The following is a 21,127-nucleotide window of genomic DNA, read 5'->3' on the forward strand; positions in this document are numbered from 1 at the left end:
TGCTATCCCCTCCTCCCATCCCCCCACTGGTAAGTGCTCACACTGCACCTAATGATTCTGGCCTGAGCACACTTCACGTTGTCTCAGCATTTCAACCCATTCTCTCCCACGCACATTCACGCTTTTGAGAAGTGCTCTTGCAGAGCTTAAGGAAGTTTCTGATTTTCTTTTAACATTTTGTGGCTTAATTGAGTCCATATTTGGAAGCAGTGACACACTGTCCTCTCACATGCCTTATAGATTTGTTAATTACTTCATTTTTACAAGGGCAGCTGTCATTGAGGAAGGATTTGGGTTCTGTGTTTGGTTGCTCAGTAATCACACTACGTGTATACTATGCTCAAGTCCAACTGAACATCATCTGGGCCAACATCTTCAAGAACTCTGGAGTGCAGTACAAAGATCAGAGGTGCTCGGACACAGTACCCATAGTGGGGATACACCCTAAGATCCATTTTCGGGGCAACAAAGATATTTGTAAAGCTTGAATTAGCACCAGTGTCTGGATATGGAAATAGTTGCTATTCCAGTCTGGACAACAAACCGGTACTGGTGTTGTCTTTTCAAATCTTAGGGCCAAGATAACAAGCTAGCTAAAAAGTATCAACCCTTTATATTCTAAAAATGAGATGGAGATTATTTTCAGTATAATGACATACATGTTTTCTTCTTCTTTTCAGGTTATCCTGAAACTCAAAGATCCTGCTGTGAATTTCCTGAGCATTTGATTTCATGGACTTAAGGACATAATCTGTGGAAAGTCTGGTTGATGACTGTAACACACCGTTTTCCCAAGTCATTGGACCCACCTGCTGTCCCTCTCCATCATGGCTAGATGGAGGTTAGACTGCCTTTTTCTGGGCCAGGTGTTTATTGGCCTGATCCTGGTATCAGCAGGGTTATCTTTTGTCCAGAGCAATGAGTGCCCCCAGCTGTGCGTGTGTGAGATCCGACCCTGGTTTACCCCCCAGTCCACGTACAGAGAAGCCATCACTGTAGACTGCAATGATCTTCGTCTGACACGCATTCCAGGAAATCTTTCCAGTGACACTCAGGTTCTCCTCTTACAGAGCAACTATATTGCCAGGACCAGTGAGGAGCTAGAGCAGCTGTTTAACCTAACTGAGTTGGACCTATCCCAGAACAATTTCAGTAGCATTCGAGATGTTGGTCTTACCAATATGTCCCAGCTCACCACACTTCACCTGGAGGAGAACCAGATCACTGAAATGCCCGATTACTGTCTGCAGGATCTCAGCAACCTGCAGGAACTCTACATCAACCATAATCAGATCAACACGATCTCTGCCAATGCCTTCTCTGGGCTCCATAATCTGCTCAGGCTTCACCTCAACTCCAACAAACTCAAGACCATCAACAGCCAGTGGTTTGAATCTACACCCAATCTAGAGATCCTAATGATTGGGGAGAATCCTGTTGTTGGAATAATGGACTTTAATTTCAAACCACTGGGCAATCTGAGAAGCCTTGTATTGGCTGGAATGGATTTGACAGACATTCCTGGAAATGCTTTAGTAGGACTTGACAATCTTGAGAGTCTCTCGTTCTATGATAACAAGCTTGTCCGAGTTCCTCAGAGAGCACTTCAGAAACTACCTAACCTTAAGTTCTTGGATTTGAACAAAAACCCAGTGCACAAGATCCAAGAAGGAGATTTCAAGAACATCCTGAGACTGAAGGAGCTTGGTATAAACAACATGGGAGAGCTAGTTTCAATTGACCGTTATGCTTTGGATAATCTTCCTGAACTCACTAAGTTGGAGGCTACAAACAACCCTAAATTCTCTTACATCCACCGCCAGGCCTTTCGTGATGTTCCAGCTTTGGAGAGCCTTATGCTGAACAATAACGCTCTGAATGCCCTCTATCAGTCCACAGTGGACTCACTGCCCAACTTACGAGAGATCAGCATCCATAGCAACCCTCTGCGCTGTGACTGTGTCATCCAGTGGATGAGCTCCAACAAAACAACAGTCCGCTTTATGGAACCTCTTTCCATGTTTTGTGCCATGCCAACAGAGTTCAGGGGTATGCATGTGCGTGAAGTTTTGCAGAATAACTTAGCAAACCAGTGCTTGCCCATGATTTCTCACGATACCTTCCCCAGCCACCAAAATTTGGACATTGGAGTGACTGTGGACTTGGACTGCAGAGCCATGTCCCAGCCAGAGCCTGAAATCTACTGGGTGACGCCCATGGGAAACAAGATATCCATCGACACCATATCTGACAAGTACAGCCTCAGTAGTGAAGGTACACTGAGAATTTCTCATATCCAAGTAGAAGACTCTGGCAGATATACCTGTGTGGCCGAAAACTCAGAGGGAGCTGACACTAGAGTGACTGCCATAAGGGTGAACGGCACCCTGTTAGACAGCACGCAGCTTATGAAGATCAATGTCAAACAGACCGAATCTCACTCAATTCTCGTTGCCTGGAAAATAAACTCCAATGTAATGACCTCTAACCTCAAGTGGTCATCTGCAACCATGAAAATAGACAACCCACATATTACTTACACTGCCAGAGTACCCGTGGATGTTCATGAATACAACCTGACACATTTACAGCCAGCAACGGAGTATGAGGTGTGCCTCACTGTCTCAAACATCCACCAGCAAACGCAAAAGTCATGCGTTAATGTGACGACAAAGCAGGCTACCTTCGCCGTTGAAATGTCAGACCAAGGGACCAACACTGCTCTTGCAGCAGTCATGGGATCAATGTTTGCAGTCATCAGCCTGGCCTCCCTGGGTGTCTACATTGCCAAGAGGTGGAAGAGGAAAAATTATCACCATTCCCTGAAAAAGTATATGCAGAAAACCTCATCAATACCACTAAATGAGCTGTACCCCCCCCTTATCAATCTTTGGGAGGCAGACAGTGAGAAGGACAAAGAGGGTTCTTCTGAGACCAAACCCAGCCAGGTGGACACCACACGCAGTTATTACATGTGGTGAGAGCAGCTTTGCAAGTGGGACACTGTTTTAGGAGCACAAATATACATATTTGCTTCTTTGTGTAAAAGTGAACTGAGCATTTTTTTTTTCCTTTTCCTTTTCTTGTTTCTTGATTTATTTATTTTTTGTTCTCTCAGACTGAAGCGGGCGATGAACCGCCATTTTCAAATCTCTAGTTTAGCATACTGCCTTTTTACCCAGTTTGACACACAACACGGCAGCTTTGTTTAGCTTCCTGGACTTAGTAGTCACTGTGCTTTACTTTTAGTACTCGTTTCGATGAACACAGCATGAGCATCGTCACGGATTCGGTACGCGTGAGCAAAGGAAAAAAAACTGAAATCCAAGATGTTTTTGATTCGTTTCTCTGGCAAAACTGTTAGAGACTGTAATCTTTCTTTCTCTTGTAAAACAGTTTCACCGTTGACTGTTGTGCACTGAAATATATATATATATATATACTAATTTGTCTATCAACTCAAATATAAGCTGACAAAGTATGTTTAGACTTGATATACTGTCTATTGAATAATGTTAGAAATTCTTCCGTAACGTTGTATCAGCTATGATTTAAGTTTCTTTTTGTCCGTTAAAATAACCATATGTTTAATTTAGAGTTTAAGTTTGCAGAGCCACTGCTGTAAGCCAGCAATAGAAATATGAATGTTATAAACTAGGTAACTAGATGTAAGGCTTTTTAACTTTCTTAAATACTTTGTTTCTTATTTTGCTATAATATGTCTACAATCACTGGTTTTGTTGTGGTTTACACACACCAACATGTTGTTCGTTGAGGAACAAGTTAAATAAAATCTTTTTTCCTCACATTTTCTAAACCATGATTTCAACACCAAGCCTTTTTTTTTTTATTGCAATACCATTCATTTACCATTGTGTGGTGCATGCAGCCATCGATTAATTGATGAATGACAGACCGAAGCAAAGGTTTAACAGCCGAAATTATTCTTAAAGGGGAAAACTCATCATCTATTAATATCCTATGTTGGGTTTTATTAATATCAGTATGATGAGAATAGCTGTAGGTGTTAGGCTGTAACCCAAGTCTGTCAACACTTAGACTTGGGCTGTGTCGATGGGAAGAAAATTGAAGATGCAGTTATCATAGAACAATTTAAATTCTTCTCTCAGAAGACTATAATTACTGCACAATATGCCTTAGAGTAGGTACAGTAACTTGAAAAACCAAGAATTTAGTCAATCAAACCCAAGACAGTGGATGTTTTTGTTGCCATAGCATTCCCAAGTCCATAATAGAAAGAAAACACCCCAGGAAGTATAACATAATCGAGACAAACCAAAGGAAATGGGGACTGTGGATAATCAACAATTACAGTAAAGGCTGCAGCACTGTTTTCCACCAGGCAACCGTTCTAATAATTACCCAACTGTCTCATATTCTCATTTTGCATGTTGTGCTTCATAAATTATACATCATTTCTCAGGCTGAAAATTATTAATCAGTGTGCCATGTTGGATTTTCATTCGCTGGAATATTATTAGCATCATCTGTGCTTCTCCGTCAGTAAAATTATGCAGTGCCCTTTCTGCAAAAAACAAAACAAAACAGAGAAATTCATGTTGAGTAATGTGCAGCCCAGCACTGTCCTAGCGAGGTCCAGAACTACATCGCAATGCAAATCCAAAATGGGATGGCTCTGTGTCTAGAAAAAGTGTCTTTCCGGTGGGAGTCCTGAAGCTCTGTTTGTTTCTGATGTTGACTGACAGCTCTGGGCCTTGTGGTGCAATCAGACGATCTCCGTTTAGTCTCCCCTGACAACATGTTCATTCTCCTGCGTGCTCTCTCCGCCCCTTTTCGCCTCAATTATTGCTGCAATGGAGACAAATCTCCTACGCTGCAGGGGGAAAAACAATGGACAGTTCATCAGCCATTCATTACTTTATGTGTAGCAGCTGTTTCTCTGTCATCAATTATAGTTTTCAATGAACAGATATCATCACAGGACACTTACACAATCATTATAGATTGTGCAAGGAAATATCAGGAATGTTGTTCATGCTGCAAGAAGAAGACACCTCATGAGTGGTCGGGCATTTGTAAAACCTGAGCATTGAAAGTGCCACTTTGAAACATCCGCTGCAGTCCTTTAATCTGCAGGAAATGGGCGAGCCTTTATACAGACTCAGCGGGTAGCCTAGTAACAGACCGGAAATCAGCTCATTGGGACAGCTATCAATGAAAGCTTTTCAAAGCGTGCGGCGGAGCCTGCACCGTGTCCCATCCCAGTGGCCGGTTTCCATGACAACTCCTCCCTTCATCCACCTGCAGGCTGTGGCAGCCAAGTGAGAGAAATCCCCGGAGCCTGAAATACCACTGACAAGGTCAACACCCTGCAGGTGGGAAACCACTAAAACATCATGTACGCTTTCAAAGGTGCGGAGCGAGAGAAGCTCAGTCTTTGCGCTGACGGTGAAGCAAAATGACATGGGGGAGTCTATGGCTTCCTTTTTCTTTTGTTACACTCGAGGTGAACGATGTAAAACTCCAGCTGAAGTGGATGAATACTGTATGAGAACCACAATGTCAGTGTGCAAATATTTGTGCAGGTTCTAATTCTTTTGGGGGCCATTGGATGATCTCTGTTTCTTTGCTTGAAGAGGTTTTGTCTAATTTATTTTCCATATTACGTCAAGTATTGTAAATGGGTCTATCTTAAAGCAATGCACAGAAGTGAGCTTAGCTTTTGTTAGACAAGTAAAGTAAAGTGTGCGTGTTAGTCCCCATAGGGAAAATAGTTCCTCTGCATTTAACCCATTCACCCAGTGGGCAGCCACCAGTGCAGCGCCCGGGGAGCAGTGTGTAGGGACGGTACCTTGCTCAGGGGTACCTCAGGGTAGCCGTTCAGTGGAGTCGAACCCCCGACCTTCCGATCATGGGGCCACCACTCTACCTACTGAGCTATCCCTGCCCTTTTTATTTACAGACACTGTGATTTCACATTCAAGATTAGAAGAAACACCATTTTTGATGTCTACTAACCAATGTGTTTGGAAAATGTTGAACATATTTCACAGCATATACTAGCTGTGAGAAATGATGGCATTGGGGATACATATACTTACAACTGAAGACATATGTTTTTCTTATGTGAAATTTCTATTTCTATTTCTATTTAGCATTTCTATTATGCTAAATAGAAATCTCCACTCTACATGACTCCTGCTCACCTGGCAAATTAGATATGTTAGCATCATCCAGTAATGACCAAGTTTAACCCCAACGAAGGCCACTGTTGAAAGCAAAGTACTAGCATATATTGAGAGCCCTTAAGATAAGTGCAGTAAGAGTTCTCACAACCCAGGCTTCTCTCTGCCTGTATTTGAACAAAGTGATGAGCTCACAGGCATACATAACCACCATGGCTCCATGTTGGACGTTCTGGGGAGATTTTGGGTGTGACTTCACACCTCCTCTGGAAAGTGAGTGGCTCTCCTGCAGAGACAGCACCTGTGAGGGTTTTTTACTGCTATCCCCAAACTCTCAGACATGAAATTTTCACTACCAGTAAAGTGCTCTTTATCTAGATTGCATATGGCGAACAATGCTATCCAGCTGATAGAATGAAGCTAAGCAAATTAACAAAAACACATCTTTTATCCCTTATTACGACAGAACACTGGAGAGACGCTAATGGCAGTGAATTTAGGTGAGCTGAGGCAGGATTTGTAACAGTGGGGATGCAGACATTTAAAATGCATGTAGCTTGATAGTTAAGCTGCGATTTCTTTCATATACTAGATGCTGATTACATACACCTTGTATCTCACATTCAGTATTGGGGCAACTTGGGGTTCAGTATATTGCCCAAGGATAATTTGAGACATGCACAGGAGAAGCTGGGGACTGATGGCCCACTCTACCACCTGAGCCACAGCTAATTACCCTGGGAGTTTTTAATATTAAAATGAATGCACTAAACTACGGTAAAGACACAAACAGAACCTTAAGCTCTCAGAACCTTTATAGAAGCCTATGATAGAAAAGAAAATCACACCTTGCCCCTCAAGGATGACTGAACACAGCTAACTGCAATGGTTAAAAATAGTTAATTTATCTTGTGTTCAATAATTGTTCTTTGAAATTAATCTACTGTGTGACAGTAAGGGGTTTCTTGCCATGGACTTAATTAGTCATTCATTCCATCTGGATGTTTACTGTGTTATTCCTCCAGTCCTCCGCTCCCCCATTTTCCTCCTCCTGCACATAAACTGAAATCTGCTGATTGTAGCGCAAATACACAAGAAAAAAGAAACTTGTTTGATTGTTTTTTTCTTTCTTTCCACCTGCCACGAAGATAACAGAAGAACAGAAAAACGTAGTGTAGCAAATTACTTTGTAACACAACACACCGGTGAACACTGTAGTTATGAACCCCTCACTGATATGAGAGTGTGTTATAAAGCCCTTTATGTTGAAGGGCTTTATAACACACTCCCAATTAAACCTTACAGGTTTTAGGGTGCTGGTTTAGCTCAGACAGATGCGCAGGCAACCATATGCCACATGGCCAGAGTTCGAGTCCAACCTGTGGCCTTTTGCTGCATGACTTTCCTGGCGATCTTTACTGTATCTATCCAATAAAGCCAGTTAAAAGGCCAAAAAATATATTTGTCCTTTTAACTGGCTTTATAGACCACATCAGCTTTTCTTTGTCCTTGTTTCTCTTGGTGCTAACATTAGCATGCTAACTGTATAGTGGTAAACATAGCTGATGAACTTCAGCATGTTCACAATGTCCTTGCAAATTCATAGCATACATGCTCAGTTTCATCATTGGTGCACACCATTAAATCAACATACTCTAAATTTCCATTTCTTTCTTCTACATTGAGTCACACAAAGCCTTTCCTTGTTAGGTAAACTCCAAAGAACATCCAGATCTATGTTTTCAGTGCAGCTTCTATTAGTTTTTCAAATGGCCACGAACGGTCGCCGAACAGCAGAAATGAAAAACTGAAATTATGGTAAACAAATGCTGTCTCTGAAGTATTGGGGCAATGAGGCAATGAGCTCCACCAGTGCCAACACAATATCAATTTGCTCGTTGAATAGTGGTGAGAACATCGCTTCGCAGTCCGTACACTGATGTCACCGTGTGATGTTAAACAAACTGAAATTCATAATGCGGAATACAATCAACAAGAAAGAAAGTGATTTGCTTCACTTGTTCTTGTCGTGTACTTGTTGGACTCGACTGTGATGAGATTATTACTTCTGTAGTGTCTGAATGATGGCACACAAAAACACAATAACAGCGTGGAACCATAATGTATTTCAGTAATGTTAATCATCTGTTAAATGCATAATGAATTGTTGGATGGATTGTTCCGCTGTTTTCTCTGAGGGCCCAATTAAAGCGCTACGCTTTTTGCCTGCAGCCTACTGTGAGCATGAATGTGTGTTAAGTCTCGGGGCTCACACAGAGGATTCAAGCTCATTTCCATCTTCTTAGATGTAGCTCCTACTATTACAGTTGTGTCTTAATTCAAACAGGCTCGGCAATGAAAGTCAGCATCCATGTGAAAAATAGCCCAAAATAAGCAAATAACGAAAGCAGAGACAGATGAAACTTTGAGGGTCATGAAGGTGAAACAATGTGTATGTCATCAATGTACTGATTGCTTTGTTAAAACAATGTGAAATGTACTCATACTCATATTAACTGGTGTGTGGGAGTGGCCATTTTTATCTGTGTATTAAAGTTAAACTAAAACAAAAAGCAGTGGATTTCCACCTTGGTTTACATCTGACCTTACGCTGCTTCCGACTTTTCCTCCAGCACAACTCTGACAACTCCTTTACTTCAAATCCTGAATGGTAAAGGGTAAAGGAGGTGGGGGTTTGTTACTTTATCAGGGCGGCAGTTTCAAGTTCTCCTGTACAATGACTAGAGGTTTACTTTTTATTGATAGGCATTTCTGTGCAAAGATTTATGAACACATCGGTCAGGCCTGATTATGTTGATGCCTACCTGACTAGTCCCTCAGGAATGAAAAGTGCGAAACAAACAGCAGTTCCTCTAGTAGCCATTTGAAGCTCATCCCAAAATGTTAAAATGCCCAATTTTGCAATAAAATTAGCAAATGTATCATCTGGTATCAAAAAGGAATTTAGTAATCTTTTTGGTAACACTTTATAACACCACCTGTGAATAATGCCTCTTTTTTAAATAACTCATCATGTGATCTGACACAGGCAGCTGCATCCTCTGTTACCTGTGCCACAGTTTTGGTAGGCAGGGGTACCTGTGTTTGTGGGATAGTTTGCCAACAAAGCTGGCCAGTGTTAAAACTTCAATCCTTCATCCAAATATGGGCACGTTTGGATTAAAAAATATGGCAGCAGCCAAAAATGCTAAGCTAAGCTTGGTAAGAAAAAAGAAATAGATGGGCCGTCTTGGTTTATATTATAATCTGTGGAGCCATTAGCACTGGTGGTGCAGCAGGATTAACATCACATATGAAGTAATCTAACAGCTAAATTCAGTAATTACGTGACACTGACAATTATATTGCTGCTTGCTTAAAAGCAGGGGGGCTTCAGTTATCTGCACCGTGAGCGGGTTAAAAGAGAAAAACTGAGCACAATGAACAGATTTCAGTTTGTGCGCAGGAGGTAAATAACAGAGTGGCCTACAGTGGCAATATGAACATTACTTTAAACCAACAAGAGCAGGGTGGTGAAATCCAAACTGCATCCAGGACTGTAGCCTACGATTTATGTTGCTAACCAGAAATTATAGGACAGTTCAGTTCAACTCAATTTTACTTGCCATATAGTGCCAAATCACAATAACTGTCGCTTTTATATCCTGTTGTAGTGCATTTTGGATCGTTTCAGTGAATAACGAAAAATTATTGTAACAATCAGTGTGATAAATGACTTTCTCAGAGTAAGTAATTAAATAATGTACTGCTGTTATAAAAAAGATTAACCTTTTTTTTTTTAGCAATGGCCATCAGCAGGTGAAAGTGTCTGACTATTATGAATATATCAAAAATCTTTGTATAGTCACAGTTTCCAAGTGACACAGCATGATGGCCTCATGATTCACTGATTTCTTATTTATTTATTTTCATTGTATATAAGAGGTTGGCAGCCATGGTTTTCACTCAAATTAAAATTAAGAACTTTCCTCCAGGTCGAGAATCAGTTGGAAATGCTCTCATACCAGCATGTTTATATACACAGTAAATAATACACCTGGGAGATATACAATGAAGCATGTTTGACATAGACAAGCTTAAAACTTGAGCTTTGGATTAACAGTTATCACGATGGTGTTTGCCAGCTTTCATTTCGGACACACGCTTTCTGCTCCAGGTTATGTGCACTCTCACATAAAAGGGGGCACTTGACGTGTCATTTGACAGTTCTGCTGTACAAAATGGATTGATTGAGCACTCCTTACTCCAGTCAGAGACATTACCAGAGGAACAGCTGATAGAGATCTATAAAAAATGCAACTGTCAAATACAACACTATAAATAAAACAGGAGCGCAGACCTAATATTGCAGAAACTCAGCTTCATTGGCGATTTGACCATCAAAAGTGTGCACAGAGGTAAAATAAATATATTGATATCTTTATAGTAGTGCTCACTGTGCTTTTAGTGCTGCTTTTTATTTCTAAGATGAAAGCTGCACATTAAAGCTGTGAAACTTTAAAAGGCATATAGTTGAAAGGTAAAGGTTAGTCTGTGTGTTCAGCTCTGATACCACCCCGCTGTCTCTAAAGGAGACACGAAAATCACTTTAGTCTGTCGCCAGCTCAAAGTTGAATGAATTTTATTGATTGAATAGGTATTCTTATTGGCCTACAAATGTAATTTATCGGTTTAGCAATCTGGGTTCTAATAGCTGAAATTCCAGCAGTGTAACAAGAAAAGTGTTGGCAGCAGATTTGAACCAAAAAAATTTACATTTTTTATTTTAAAAAAAAATACATTTTCTGCATCACAATCTGAATGTGAATAAATGCAAATTCCAGTGACAAAGTGAAACACAGTTTATGCTGTAGTAGTTTTGCAGTAGTAGTTTTTAGTTTTGTAGTTTTTAACCTCAACAGGTTGCACCTACAATACATTTCTTCAACAGAGAATCTACATTGCTCTATATTAATAAACCTGTCACTTCCAGCTGATTTAAACTCTGAGCATAGCCTGCTTAAGATCAGGTAATATCTGCAGTATATGGAAAAGATATATATAAATCTTATAAAGTTTGTATCTGTCTTGTGTGAAACTTGTATGAAAAGCATACAAGAGTGAAAACAGATATAAGATCCCTTGAAAAATTATATAATGAAACTTGTATGTTTTGGATACTTACTAAAACAATATATGAAAGTAATGAGAAAGTGGCCACTTTCATGAGTAAATCATATAAGTTTTTACTGTTTCTTATCCATATGGATTACTTTGGTGCTGAACACATAAAAAGAGAGCCTTTTCGTAGTGGCCAACGCTCACAGTTAGCATTTAGCTTACATCATCATTCCACTTAAGAACAGCTTTGCAGACTCGCATGGCTCGAGAGAGGCGTGCAGTCATTCGGCACTTTAAGTTTTAACATCAAATTCAATTTTACCAGCAAATATTTGCCGAGAATCATATAACCTAGCTTCTTTTTTATTCAAGGAAACAAGGCTAGTTTGCAACTGTTTTTTTCACTTGCTGTGATAATAACACACCATTAAAAAATATTCACTGCTGAGTATTGGATTCATTCTCTGCAAGCTGACATCTCACAGACAGCCCATTTCATGCCCGTGTGCATGCAAAGACAGCATGCATATGGCTTTCAGAAATATGGAGCCCGTTTGGCTGCATGATAGTTACTGATCAAGGACTGAACATCAGCAGTGAACAGTGAGCACACCCACTGTTTTATACTCTGACAGTTACAATTTACAAGGCAGAAGCTGAAGAAACGCAACATGTGCATAGACACGAGCTAATGTGAAATCTGCGCCATGGTATTGTTCTAATGATTTCTTTGAACTTAACACTGACACGTTCTAATTCCATGGACGTGAAGTGAACGGCTACGTTTAAGGGAACATGCTTTTAGACCCTTATTAATGTAGGTACCTACCTAAACTTTTGACCTGTCTGTCAAAGAAGGCTAAATGCAAACAAATCGTCTTCAGTGAGAAATTCTTTCTTTTCTCTCCAGAGTGGAAGAGGTCCTGCTGAGAAAGTGTCCACTGGTTATTACACCCATTTAAAACACAGGGACTGACCCCGTAGCAGGCTAAGTGGAAATTGACAAAGGGTATCGATTTGATTTAGAAGAATGGAACCTCTTGAGAGATTCAGCATCTTTACAGGGATCCTGCTTGGCTGAGTTCATTTGTGAAAGCTGTGCATTGATTGCAGTGCTCTTATTCCCATTTTTACTCTGTAAAACACCGAAACACTTTTGCTACTGCGTGTTATTCTTGAGAGTGACAGGAATTTAATTATAGTAACTAAATGTGACTACAATACAGATCTGAGTTCGTTATAATCATACATAAAAGTCAGATTTCACTCTTTTACCATCTTAGCAATGTATTATTTTTCCATTTCTTTTTCTGGTGTAATTATTGTTATTATTGCCTCCTGTTACCTTTGTAATCATATCTTACGTGATACTTTTGCTGGTCTGCTCAAACCAACATTGCACAGGATTAGAAAATGAAGAAGAATCATAAAGAATTAAAATAAAATAAAACTTTTATGTCAATATACTGATACAGACTGGTGCAAAAGTCTTGAGTCAACCCTAGTTTCTTTATAGTTCCCTATCTGAAAGTCTTAAAGCTATTCTTTGGCTGCTTTTTCACTCATTTTAGTCCAATCTTTGTACCTGAGCCAAAGTCATCTAACACTGACCTATCAATCATTCAATTATAAAAAAAAGACACCTCACTCAAACTTATTCAAGAAGAGTAGGATCATCTTGAAATCTCAAATGCTCTTCATGAAACCTGGGGAACTATTCTTGAAGACTACCTATAGAAACAACAAGAAAGTCCGGGCTGTGATGATGAATAAAGGCGGTCATACCAAATATTCACTCTTAAAAACTCTGTTTTACCCTATATATTTTATTTCCAGGTATGTTTGCACGTTTCAATAATTCACGGCATCGATTTCTAATCGTTCTAACAAAATATAAAGAAATGAGGGTTGGCATGAGATTTTAGGACATTACTTTTTCACTTTTTCATTATTTTACTAGGCCGACACATCTGGGATCACTTTGACTTTTATGTGAATGAACTAAAACAAGTTTGACACCACTGCCTCATTAACAGGTCCAGTATTCTGTAAACAGAGAAAGTATTCAGTATTTAACTTAGACCAAGATTTTCTCTTATTTAATGCTGACAGTATTGAGGGTTTTAGTAAAGGCCAATTTTATTTATTTATTAACTAGTTTTAATCATTTTGGCCTGCGACATTCTTAATATAGCAGGTCTTGACTGTAATTTAGGGTGACAGGAGCATCTTGTTTGTGCGTCTTTCAGATGCCTGCAAAAACAAAAAAGTTTCAATCAAAACCTGGAGCTCTGTCTAACTTATTGTCTTCTTGTAAACTTCTCACTAACTTTATTCATTCTTCAAACTCAGAGTGAAGAGCTAAATATGAAGCTTGCCTCAGGAGGCTGATGAACTCCTCTGACTCCTTGCTTAATTGGTTTTGCAAAATCTTGCCATTTGAGTGAAACACATTGTAACTGCTGTTGCCTGGCAGCAGAGGAAGGCACATCGAAGTCTCGTGGGATTACAGCTAAAGGGTGCGTGAATGCGACCCGAAGTTACCTGTTTTCAACCACCCAAATCCGAAAAAACACAAACACGACTCTCCCAACTGCCTCTGCGACTGATCCAAACACGCCGCTTTCCCTGTTTGCTTCACCGCCTTTGATGGCCTCTGAGTAACTTGGAGGAGCAGTTGGAAGAAGCCCCTTTGAAACCTCTCGGGTCAGCTTGTCATAATCACGCCTTCTCGCGCTGACACAGACAGATGAGGAAAACCTTTGAAAATTTCTTTGTTCTCCACTGTCAGAGTCGACAACAGGGCATCCAGCAGGCCAGGCCACGGCACAGCTTTCCTCGCAATCTGGAAGAAGGATCGCAGCCAATTTGAGGCCAAGTCAATCAGCACAGTATCAGAGGGAGTGCCTCACCGTGGTTGATAATCTCCCCGGAGAACATGCTCTTTTCAAGCCTTTGGTTCATTAACTCTCGAACCAGTTGCGGTCCAGCCTCGGCTCCTTTGTGTTGGGACGTGTGTGTGTTCTCATTAAAATCAAAGGATCCCGAACAATAGCGCCTACCACGGACCCCCATCAACCTGCCTCATCTGGAACAAGTGAAGCTGTTTCACTCCTTTATAAACCAGCACAAGTACAACCACAATGCCAAGTCATATTATGTCCTCCTCTGGATGTGAGAGAGAAAAAAAATACCACATTCATATTTAATTATTTAAAAGCAACATTTTTCAAATGTAAGCTTGGAGATATACAGCTTGTTGTTTAATTAGGGCATCAGACTATGCGCCCTATATACACTGCTCAAAAAAAAATTAAAAGGGACATTTTGAGAACAGAAGAAAAAAAAATCATGCTGATATCTGTACTGGTTAGGACTGGGTAGTGCTTTAGGAATGAATGAATGCCACAGTGTGTAAGCAGAGTTGAAAACTATCAGCCTACAAAGTGAAAAAAAAACAAAAGTGATCACATAATTCGACCATCATTGATGCTGACAGCAGCCAAATGAAAAAGTGGTGGAATACAGTCAAAAAGTTCCTCAGAGGATGAATTATGAGTTTGTAATTCCCTGATTTTCACCATTTAGTCAAACGTTTTTTCTTGGCCTTTGCATTATTTAAACAGCAACAAGCTAACAATTGTGCCACTTAAAATTAATTGTAAGAGCACTGCTCTGATCCACTGCACTGTGGCCTTTTCAGCATCTCTTTTAGTGTCAAACACAAAGGTGTTTGTAGCAAATCCTATAAGTCCTGTAAGTTGCGAAGTGGGGTCTTTGTGGATCAAACTTGCTTTTCCAGCGTATCCAAGCAGTGGGGAATATGGAGGATAATAAACACTCTTAGAGCTCTTAGTCATGTTCTTCAGACTATCCCAGAACAGCATCTGCAGTGCAGCCTAGCAGATTATCCTGCAGCAAGACACCCCTTCCATAAGACAGTATTCATGGTCATGTAGACAGTAGGTATCAAGGTAATATACAAAAATCTCCCAGCAGAATATTGCACTGAGCCTTATTCTTGAAATACAGTCAGTGTGGACACTTGACTAGTATTTGTCTGCAGTCCCAAATGCTCTGCTCTGTTTTTACAACCTTTCCACAGGCTTGGCTTTCCTTGGACCGCATTTGGTACATCATACCAAAATAAGTGTTATATTACAGCATCTATCAGTGAGGTTTTTTTAACCACAACCATTCATTTATACTCCACAATGTATGCTTGCCCACCACTGAAAAAGCAAAAGGGCCTCTTTGGTTTGGTTTGTCTGTTCTTGGGTACTTGAGAAACACGGCAGTGCAACACAGTCAACTAAAAGAAGAGAACCTGTTCCCTCCTTAGAAAGAAAGGACTCATTCAGAGGTAAGAGTAACACAGTGATTCTCATTCTCAGGTGATTACAAACTAATAAAAATTTAACTGAATATTAAATTAATTTTCTGCCAATATATTCTTCTAAATTCTGCACACTGGACCAAAATAGCACTTGCCATTGCATGACCTCATAGAGATCAAATGGATGAAAACTCATATATTTTGGATAATTAAGGGGAATTCTAAATCTGTTCAATAGAACTGATCAAATTGACAGATTTTACAATTTGCACAAATAAACAGATAAAGGAGATCTCGTGGTACATGTTTCAAAAGCTTTTATATTTGTCAGTCCCTCATGTTGTCCACTTAGTCAATTTGTCAATTAGTTTATTGTCAAAAGCTTGCATTTCACTTCAGTTGATTGAATATGCAGTCCCAACTCTTGATGCAGGCTTACTGACAGCACTAATTTCGCCCAAGGACAAAGATGAAGGCTGGTTCTCAAAGGAAAATCCTCGGTCACTTGTGTGCACCATGGAAATGCCAGCTGACAATGTGACCTCCCTCCATCTGCTTCTGATAACCACCACAGAATAAAGCACTGCATATCAATTACACATGCCAGTGTAACACCACAGAAAGGTTAAACATGGAATCTCTGCATGGTTGAAGAGATGGAAGATGAGGATGCAGATGAAAAGTCCCATCGCAGAAAACAGAAGGTATAGCACATTAAGCACATAAGGTTGTTCAGCACTTTAAATGCACTTTAAAATGTTTGGCTTCTGTTCAAACAAGTGCTTTCCTCTCTTGCAAATGTGTTGGAGATGAGGACTCAAAAGAGTCATACTAGTGCTTTCCTGGTGAAATACTGCCATCTGCAGGCAATACTGGAAGCAACTGTAGGATGAAGTGCAAAGGATGCAAGAACAACTGAAGACCAAAGACGGAAAGAAGTTTTTTTTTTTCTCAGTAATAAGAAAAAAAATAATGTCATAAAACTGATTGATTTTGTGCTTGAACTCTTCATTTTCACGTGGAAAAATAAGTGTCCTTGTCCAGCTGGTCAATAATGGCCATCAGGCTTTAATTGCTGTGGTGTAATGCCACCACTAGAGGGCGAAAGTTGCTAATGAAGCCACCGGAAGTTGGTTTGTTGACATCTGTAGCAGATTCGCTGTTTCAGGCAGCTACAGGAATGAATGTGACTGACGCGCACGGCGGTGATCTGAGTCGAGGTCTGGAGGAGGTTCCCGTTTTATTTGAAGGACTGGCATTTCATACTTTTCAGGTAACGATACTTTAACTCGCTTTTCTCTCTATTTGAACACGTTTGAGCATTTCAAAACACTGCACCGATATTTTAGCCGCTATGTTTAGCTAGCTTAGTGTAAGGGTGGTTAAAATAGAAGTAGTTCTTGCCTTTTTATTAATGTGGTGACACTAAAACTTTAATTAAACGTGTTGTAAGTTAAGACAAACAGCAACGATACAGGCCAATTACTATTTTTCCTAGTGGTGTTTAGATTAATCATGGGACATCGGAATTTTTAATTAAACTTGGTGGGAACACAAAAAACATAACATAAAAAGCTTTTTAAAACATCTCAGATTAACTGTCCTGTGGATATGTAACTATAAATAAGTAGTACGTAGCTGTACAATATATGGACAAAGCCACTGGGCCAAAACCGCTTGGGCAACTTTTATACACTATGATCCTCAGCACTTAGTGACGTGGCCTGTCACTTAATGGCGTTAGTAAGTTCCTAAACCCTTGCACTTTGCAGCATCAACACTACTTACAGTTGATCATGGAATATCTTTAAAAGAAGAAATTTCAAGAACTGACGTGTTGCAATGATGGTATCCTGTTGCAATACCACACCGGAATTTATTGAGGTCTTTACAAAGACCCATTCATTCACAAATGTTTTTAACAGCAGACAGCATGGCTAGAAGCATGATTTTTATACACCTGTGGTCATGAGATTCAGATATTAAGAGGTAGTGTCCAATACTTTGGTCCGTATAACGTATTTTGGATGAGACACACACAAAAATATGCAAATATAATCAAAATGTGAGCACTAATATTCCCTCCATTTCTCAGAAACTCGTCCTTTTAGTTTTACGTCAATGCTCGAGCCTGTGCCAGCTGTCATAAAGGCACAGGTACAACATGAACGCATAAAATAGTGTTTTTAGTTTGCTGTAACAGGTAGCCACACACCATTATCCAAAAGTAGTCATTAGCAATTCTAATCGCTAATGCTGCCATCAGCTGTTTACTGGGTGGTTAATATTTTAACACCTTGCAATTATAACACTTCATTTCAGTCTTGACACAAATGAAAAACTAATGTTACTGTCTGTGTGTCTTGTTTAAACCGAAACTGCTGGAACTACATATTTTTTAATAATAAATAAAGGGCCAGTAATTACCAGGAGTGGAAGGAAAGTGTTTTGGTCAAAATGTAATGATTAAGCCATCGTTAACATTAGGGCTGCCACGATTAGTCGACTAGTCACGATTATGTCGACTATTAAAATCGTCGACGACTAATTTAATAGTCGACGCATCGTTTGAAGCTTTGTAAGATCACAAAGGACGCAGGAATGAGTAGTAGGATTTAAGGGTGTAATAACGGACTGAAACAGAAGATGGCAGCACTGCATGTACAAGGATGCCAGCTGCCGTTAAACCCCGAAGAAGAAGAAGCTGTGTCCCAGAATTCATAGCGCAGCCCAGCGCAGTTGTCAACAATGGCGGCAGCTAGTTAGTTTTAACTTTACTCTTATTATTCTTTCTGGGTCACAAAATAAACGTTTAACATATTTTCAGGCGAGAATGTAGCTGTGTAAACCTCAAATATCTGCTCAGTTTATCAAGACACCACATATTTTCAAAAGCTCTCCGACGTTTTCGGAGACGTCTGTTACCCACTAGCTCGTTAGCTAGGCGGGGGCAAGGCTAACTAGAGCCGTGAGAACACTGGACTCCCGGCAAATCGTTTTCAAACCCACCACTGTCTTTCGCTACTCAGGTTAAACATGATATATAAGTCACTTAGATAACTTAAAATGTTATTGTTTGGCTTTCTTTAGTATTTTATTTGTTCCTGAGTAAATCGGTTTGGCTAAGATTAAAGTTATAGTTTTTGCACAGCTAAATAAACTTCAAGCAGACAGCTGATCATCAGAAGTTTGAGACGCTGGATAATATACTCCGGTGTCCTGTTATATTTTAGAAAGCAAGGAGTTTATTAAACTTCACCGAAACAATCTGCAAATTTCATTAAAAATTAATAAACTACCATCTTGTCTTTATTTTTAGTTAGCACAAACACTTCAAGCTGTAAGCTAATGATAGTTATATAAGACCAGATGCTGCTGGTGCAATAAGCTGTACGCTGTACGTCCAATGGATGATGATCTGATTAGTCGACTAATCACAAAAATAATCGGTGACTAGTCGACTATCAAAATAATCGTTTGTGGCAGCCCTAGTTAACATTAGCTTTCAAAGTTGAGTTCAAGCTTCATATTCACCACGCATCATACGAACAGTTGTATTCAGCCAACATGAGTGTTTTTATTATGTTCTAATCATCAGAAAGCTCACAAGATGTCCGAGTGAAGTGCCAATCACCGTATGTGTAGGTTGTTACATTACACATTTATATAGTGTACATGCTTATTAGATGGAATTTGAATACATTTGTATTACACTGGAATTACTTCTACAATTCCCCTCCCCTAATATTGACTTTGTGGCCGTGGCCTCGATGACAGCTCAAACTGAGATCACAAATTAAAACTGACGTGCAGTGAGAGTGGACTTTGAATCACAGCTCCTCTCTCTACCTTCTGTTCATGCCCTGTGCAAACATGGACATAAAGTAGATGCATGCCAAAGAGATGTATGGTGGTGCTGCTCCAGGTCACCAGTGTAACTCTCATTTATATGATTTTGAGTGTTGATACCAATGTTATGTTATTTTAGAGTTTCAAAAAAGACTAATACTGTGTAAACGGATCAGCCAAACAAACAGAAACAATGCTGTAATTCATTTATGCCATTTAAAAGATGAGTATAAAAGTAACCGAGTGATCTAGAAAACCCTCAGTGTCAAAAACCTAAAATCCTGGTGGTTTTTAGCACTTTTAAATGCAACACATTGTTTTACCAACAGATGGCAGCAAAGCATCACAGCCACATTACCAACACGCAGTACAAGAAATAACTGCCTCCTAAACTTCAACTCCTTACTCGTGATGCTCCAGAGGACATATTATGATTGTGTGTGTGGATGTGGTTGTTAATGGAGGTTGACAGTTTTCAGATACTTAAAAGTCTTGTATGCTTAAACAAACTGTCCAAAAAAAACAAAAGAATTTGATTACTATCTGTGGATTGTCTTCTTCATCTGTATTGTTTTACACAATTTCCACAAGTTGTTGTTTTTTTTGTTTTGTTTTTTAAATTGCAACGCTCATTGTATCTTTATGTTGTCTTTCAGTACTCTCCAGATAACGTTCAGGGGCCAGGATCCACTGAAGACCCCAGTGAAGTTACCCTTCCTGGATGCTCCTGCCTTTCCCACTCGTGCTGCATTGACAGCTGTTCCTGCCTGCAGACCCATGGCCAGACGTATGACGGCACAGGCACGCTGCTCAACCTCAACAGAACAGACTTGGGTTTCTGCTCACCTGTATTTGAGTGTAATGCCCTTTGCACCTGCAGTGACGATTGCTCTAACCGGGTGGTGCAGAGAGGGCTGCGGTTTAGGTTGCAAGTGTACAAAACCCGGGACAGGGGCTGGGGAGCCCGGACACTAGAGAAAATCTCACACGGGGCATTTGTATGTGAGTATGCAGGGGAGGTGATCAGTTTTGAGGAGGCCAGGCGCCGACAGCTTGCCCAGAGGTCTGAAGAAAATAATTACATTATCGCTGTAAGGGAGCACGCGGGCACGGGCTCCGTCACTGAGACGTTTGTGGACCCCGCCCAGGTGGGAAACGTGGGTCGCTTTCTCAACCACTCCTGCATGCCCAATCTGGTCATGGTGCCAGTGCGTGTGCACTCTGTAATTCCCAGATTGGCGCTGTTTGCTGGACGGGACATTGAAGCTCAGGAGGAGCTGACATTCGACTACTCAGGAGGATACAGTAACCAGCGTCCTGCAGAGCTGCTGCCCATGCAAAGCGATGCACAGGCCAGGAGGACAGATGGACTCCAGAAGAAAGTGTGTCGCTGTGGTTCCAACAACTGCACACAATTCCTTCCTCTGGATTTATCCATTCTCAGCTGAAATTATCATGAACATTGGGGAAAGATTACTGTAAAACAAGAGACCTTCAGCTTTTCTTTTCTTTTGTTCTGATGCTTATTAATTCATGTCTTTGTGTTCTTAAAATCTTCATTAATTCAGCTGCTTGTTAGCACAAGACAACGCAGCATGTTGGTGGCTCCATGAACACAATGAGCTGGATGAGTCATGTCTGTGCCCATCTCTGC

General features: G+C 40.3%; 2 protein-coding genes across 2 annotated transcripts; both read left to right on the plus strand.

Moving 5' to 3' along the window:
- The first annotated feature begins 827 nt into the window (after positions 1–827).
- On the plus strand, positions 828–2,981 carry lrrn1 (leucine rich repeat neuronal 1). Its single transcript, XM_085353787.1, has one exon. The coding sequence runs from the start codon at positions 828–830 to the stop codon at positions 2,979–2,981; it is 2,154 nt and encodes a 717-aa protein (XP_085209913.1).
- Positions 2,982–16,804: 13,823 nt separating this feature from the next.
- Positions 16,805–20,921, plus strand: setmar (SET domain and mariner transposase fusion gene). Its single transcript, XM_085353788.1, has 2 exons — positions 16,805–16,897; positions 20,130–20,921. Exons 1-2 carry the CDS (start codon positions 16,805–16,807, stop codon positions 20,919–20,921), a joined length of 885 nt encoding a protein of 294 aa, XP_085209914.1.
- The last annotated feature ends 206 nt before the right edge of the window (positions 20,922–21,127 follow it).

The sequence above is a fragment of the Diplotaxodon limnothrissa genome, linkage group LG5 (assembly GCF_057381915.1).
Source record: "Diplotaxodon limnothrissa isolate DT_005_m linkage group LG5, D_limnothrissa_male_GT1.1, whole genome shotgun sequence".
Lineage (NCBI taxonomy): Eukaryota > Metazoa > Chordata > Actinopteri > Cichliformes > Cichlidae > Diplotaxodon > Diplotaxodon limnothrissa.

Bases quoted from the DNA above. Each gene is read 5' to 3' on its own strand.
- setmar (XM_085353788.1), top strand. From the start codon at position 16,805: ATGAATGTGACTGACGCGCACGGCGGTGATCTGAGTCGAGGTCTGGAG. The intron at 16,898-20,129 runs GTAACGATACTT...GTTGTCTTTCAG, and splicing joins TGGCATTTCATACTTTTCAG to TACTCTCCAGATAACGTTCA.
- lrrn1 (XM_085353787.1), top strand. From the start codon at position 828: ATGGCTAGATGGAGGTTAGACTGCCTTTTTCTGGGCCAGGTGTTTATT.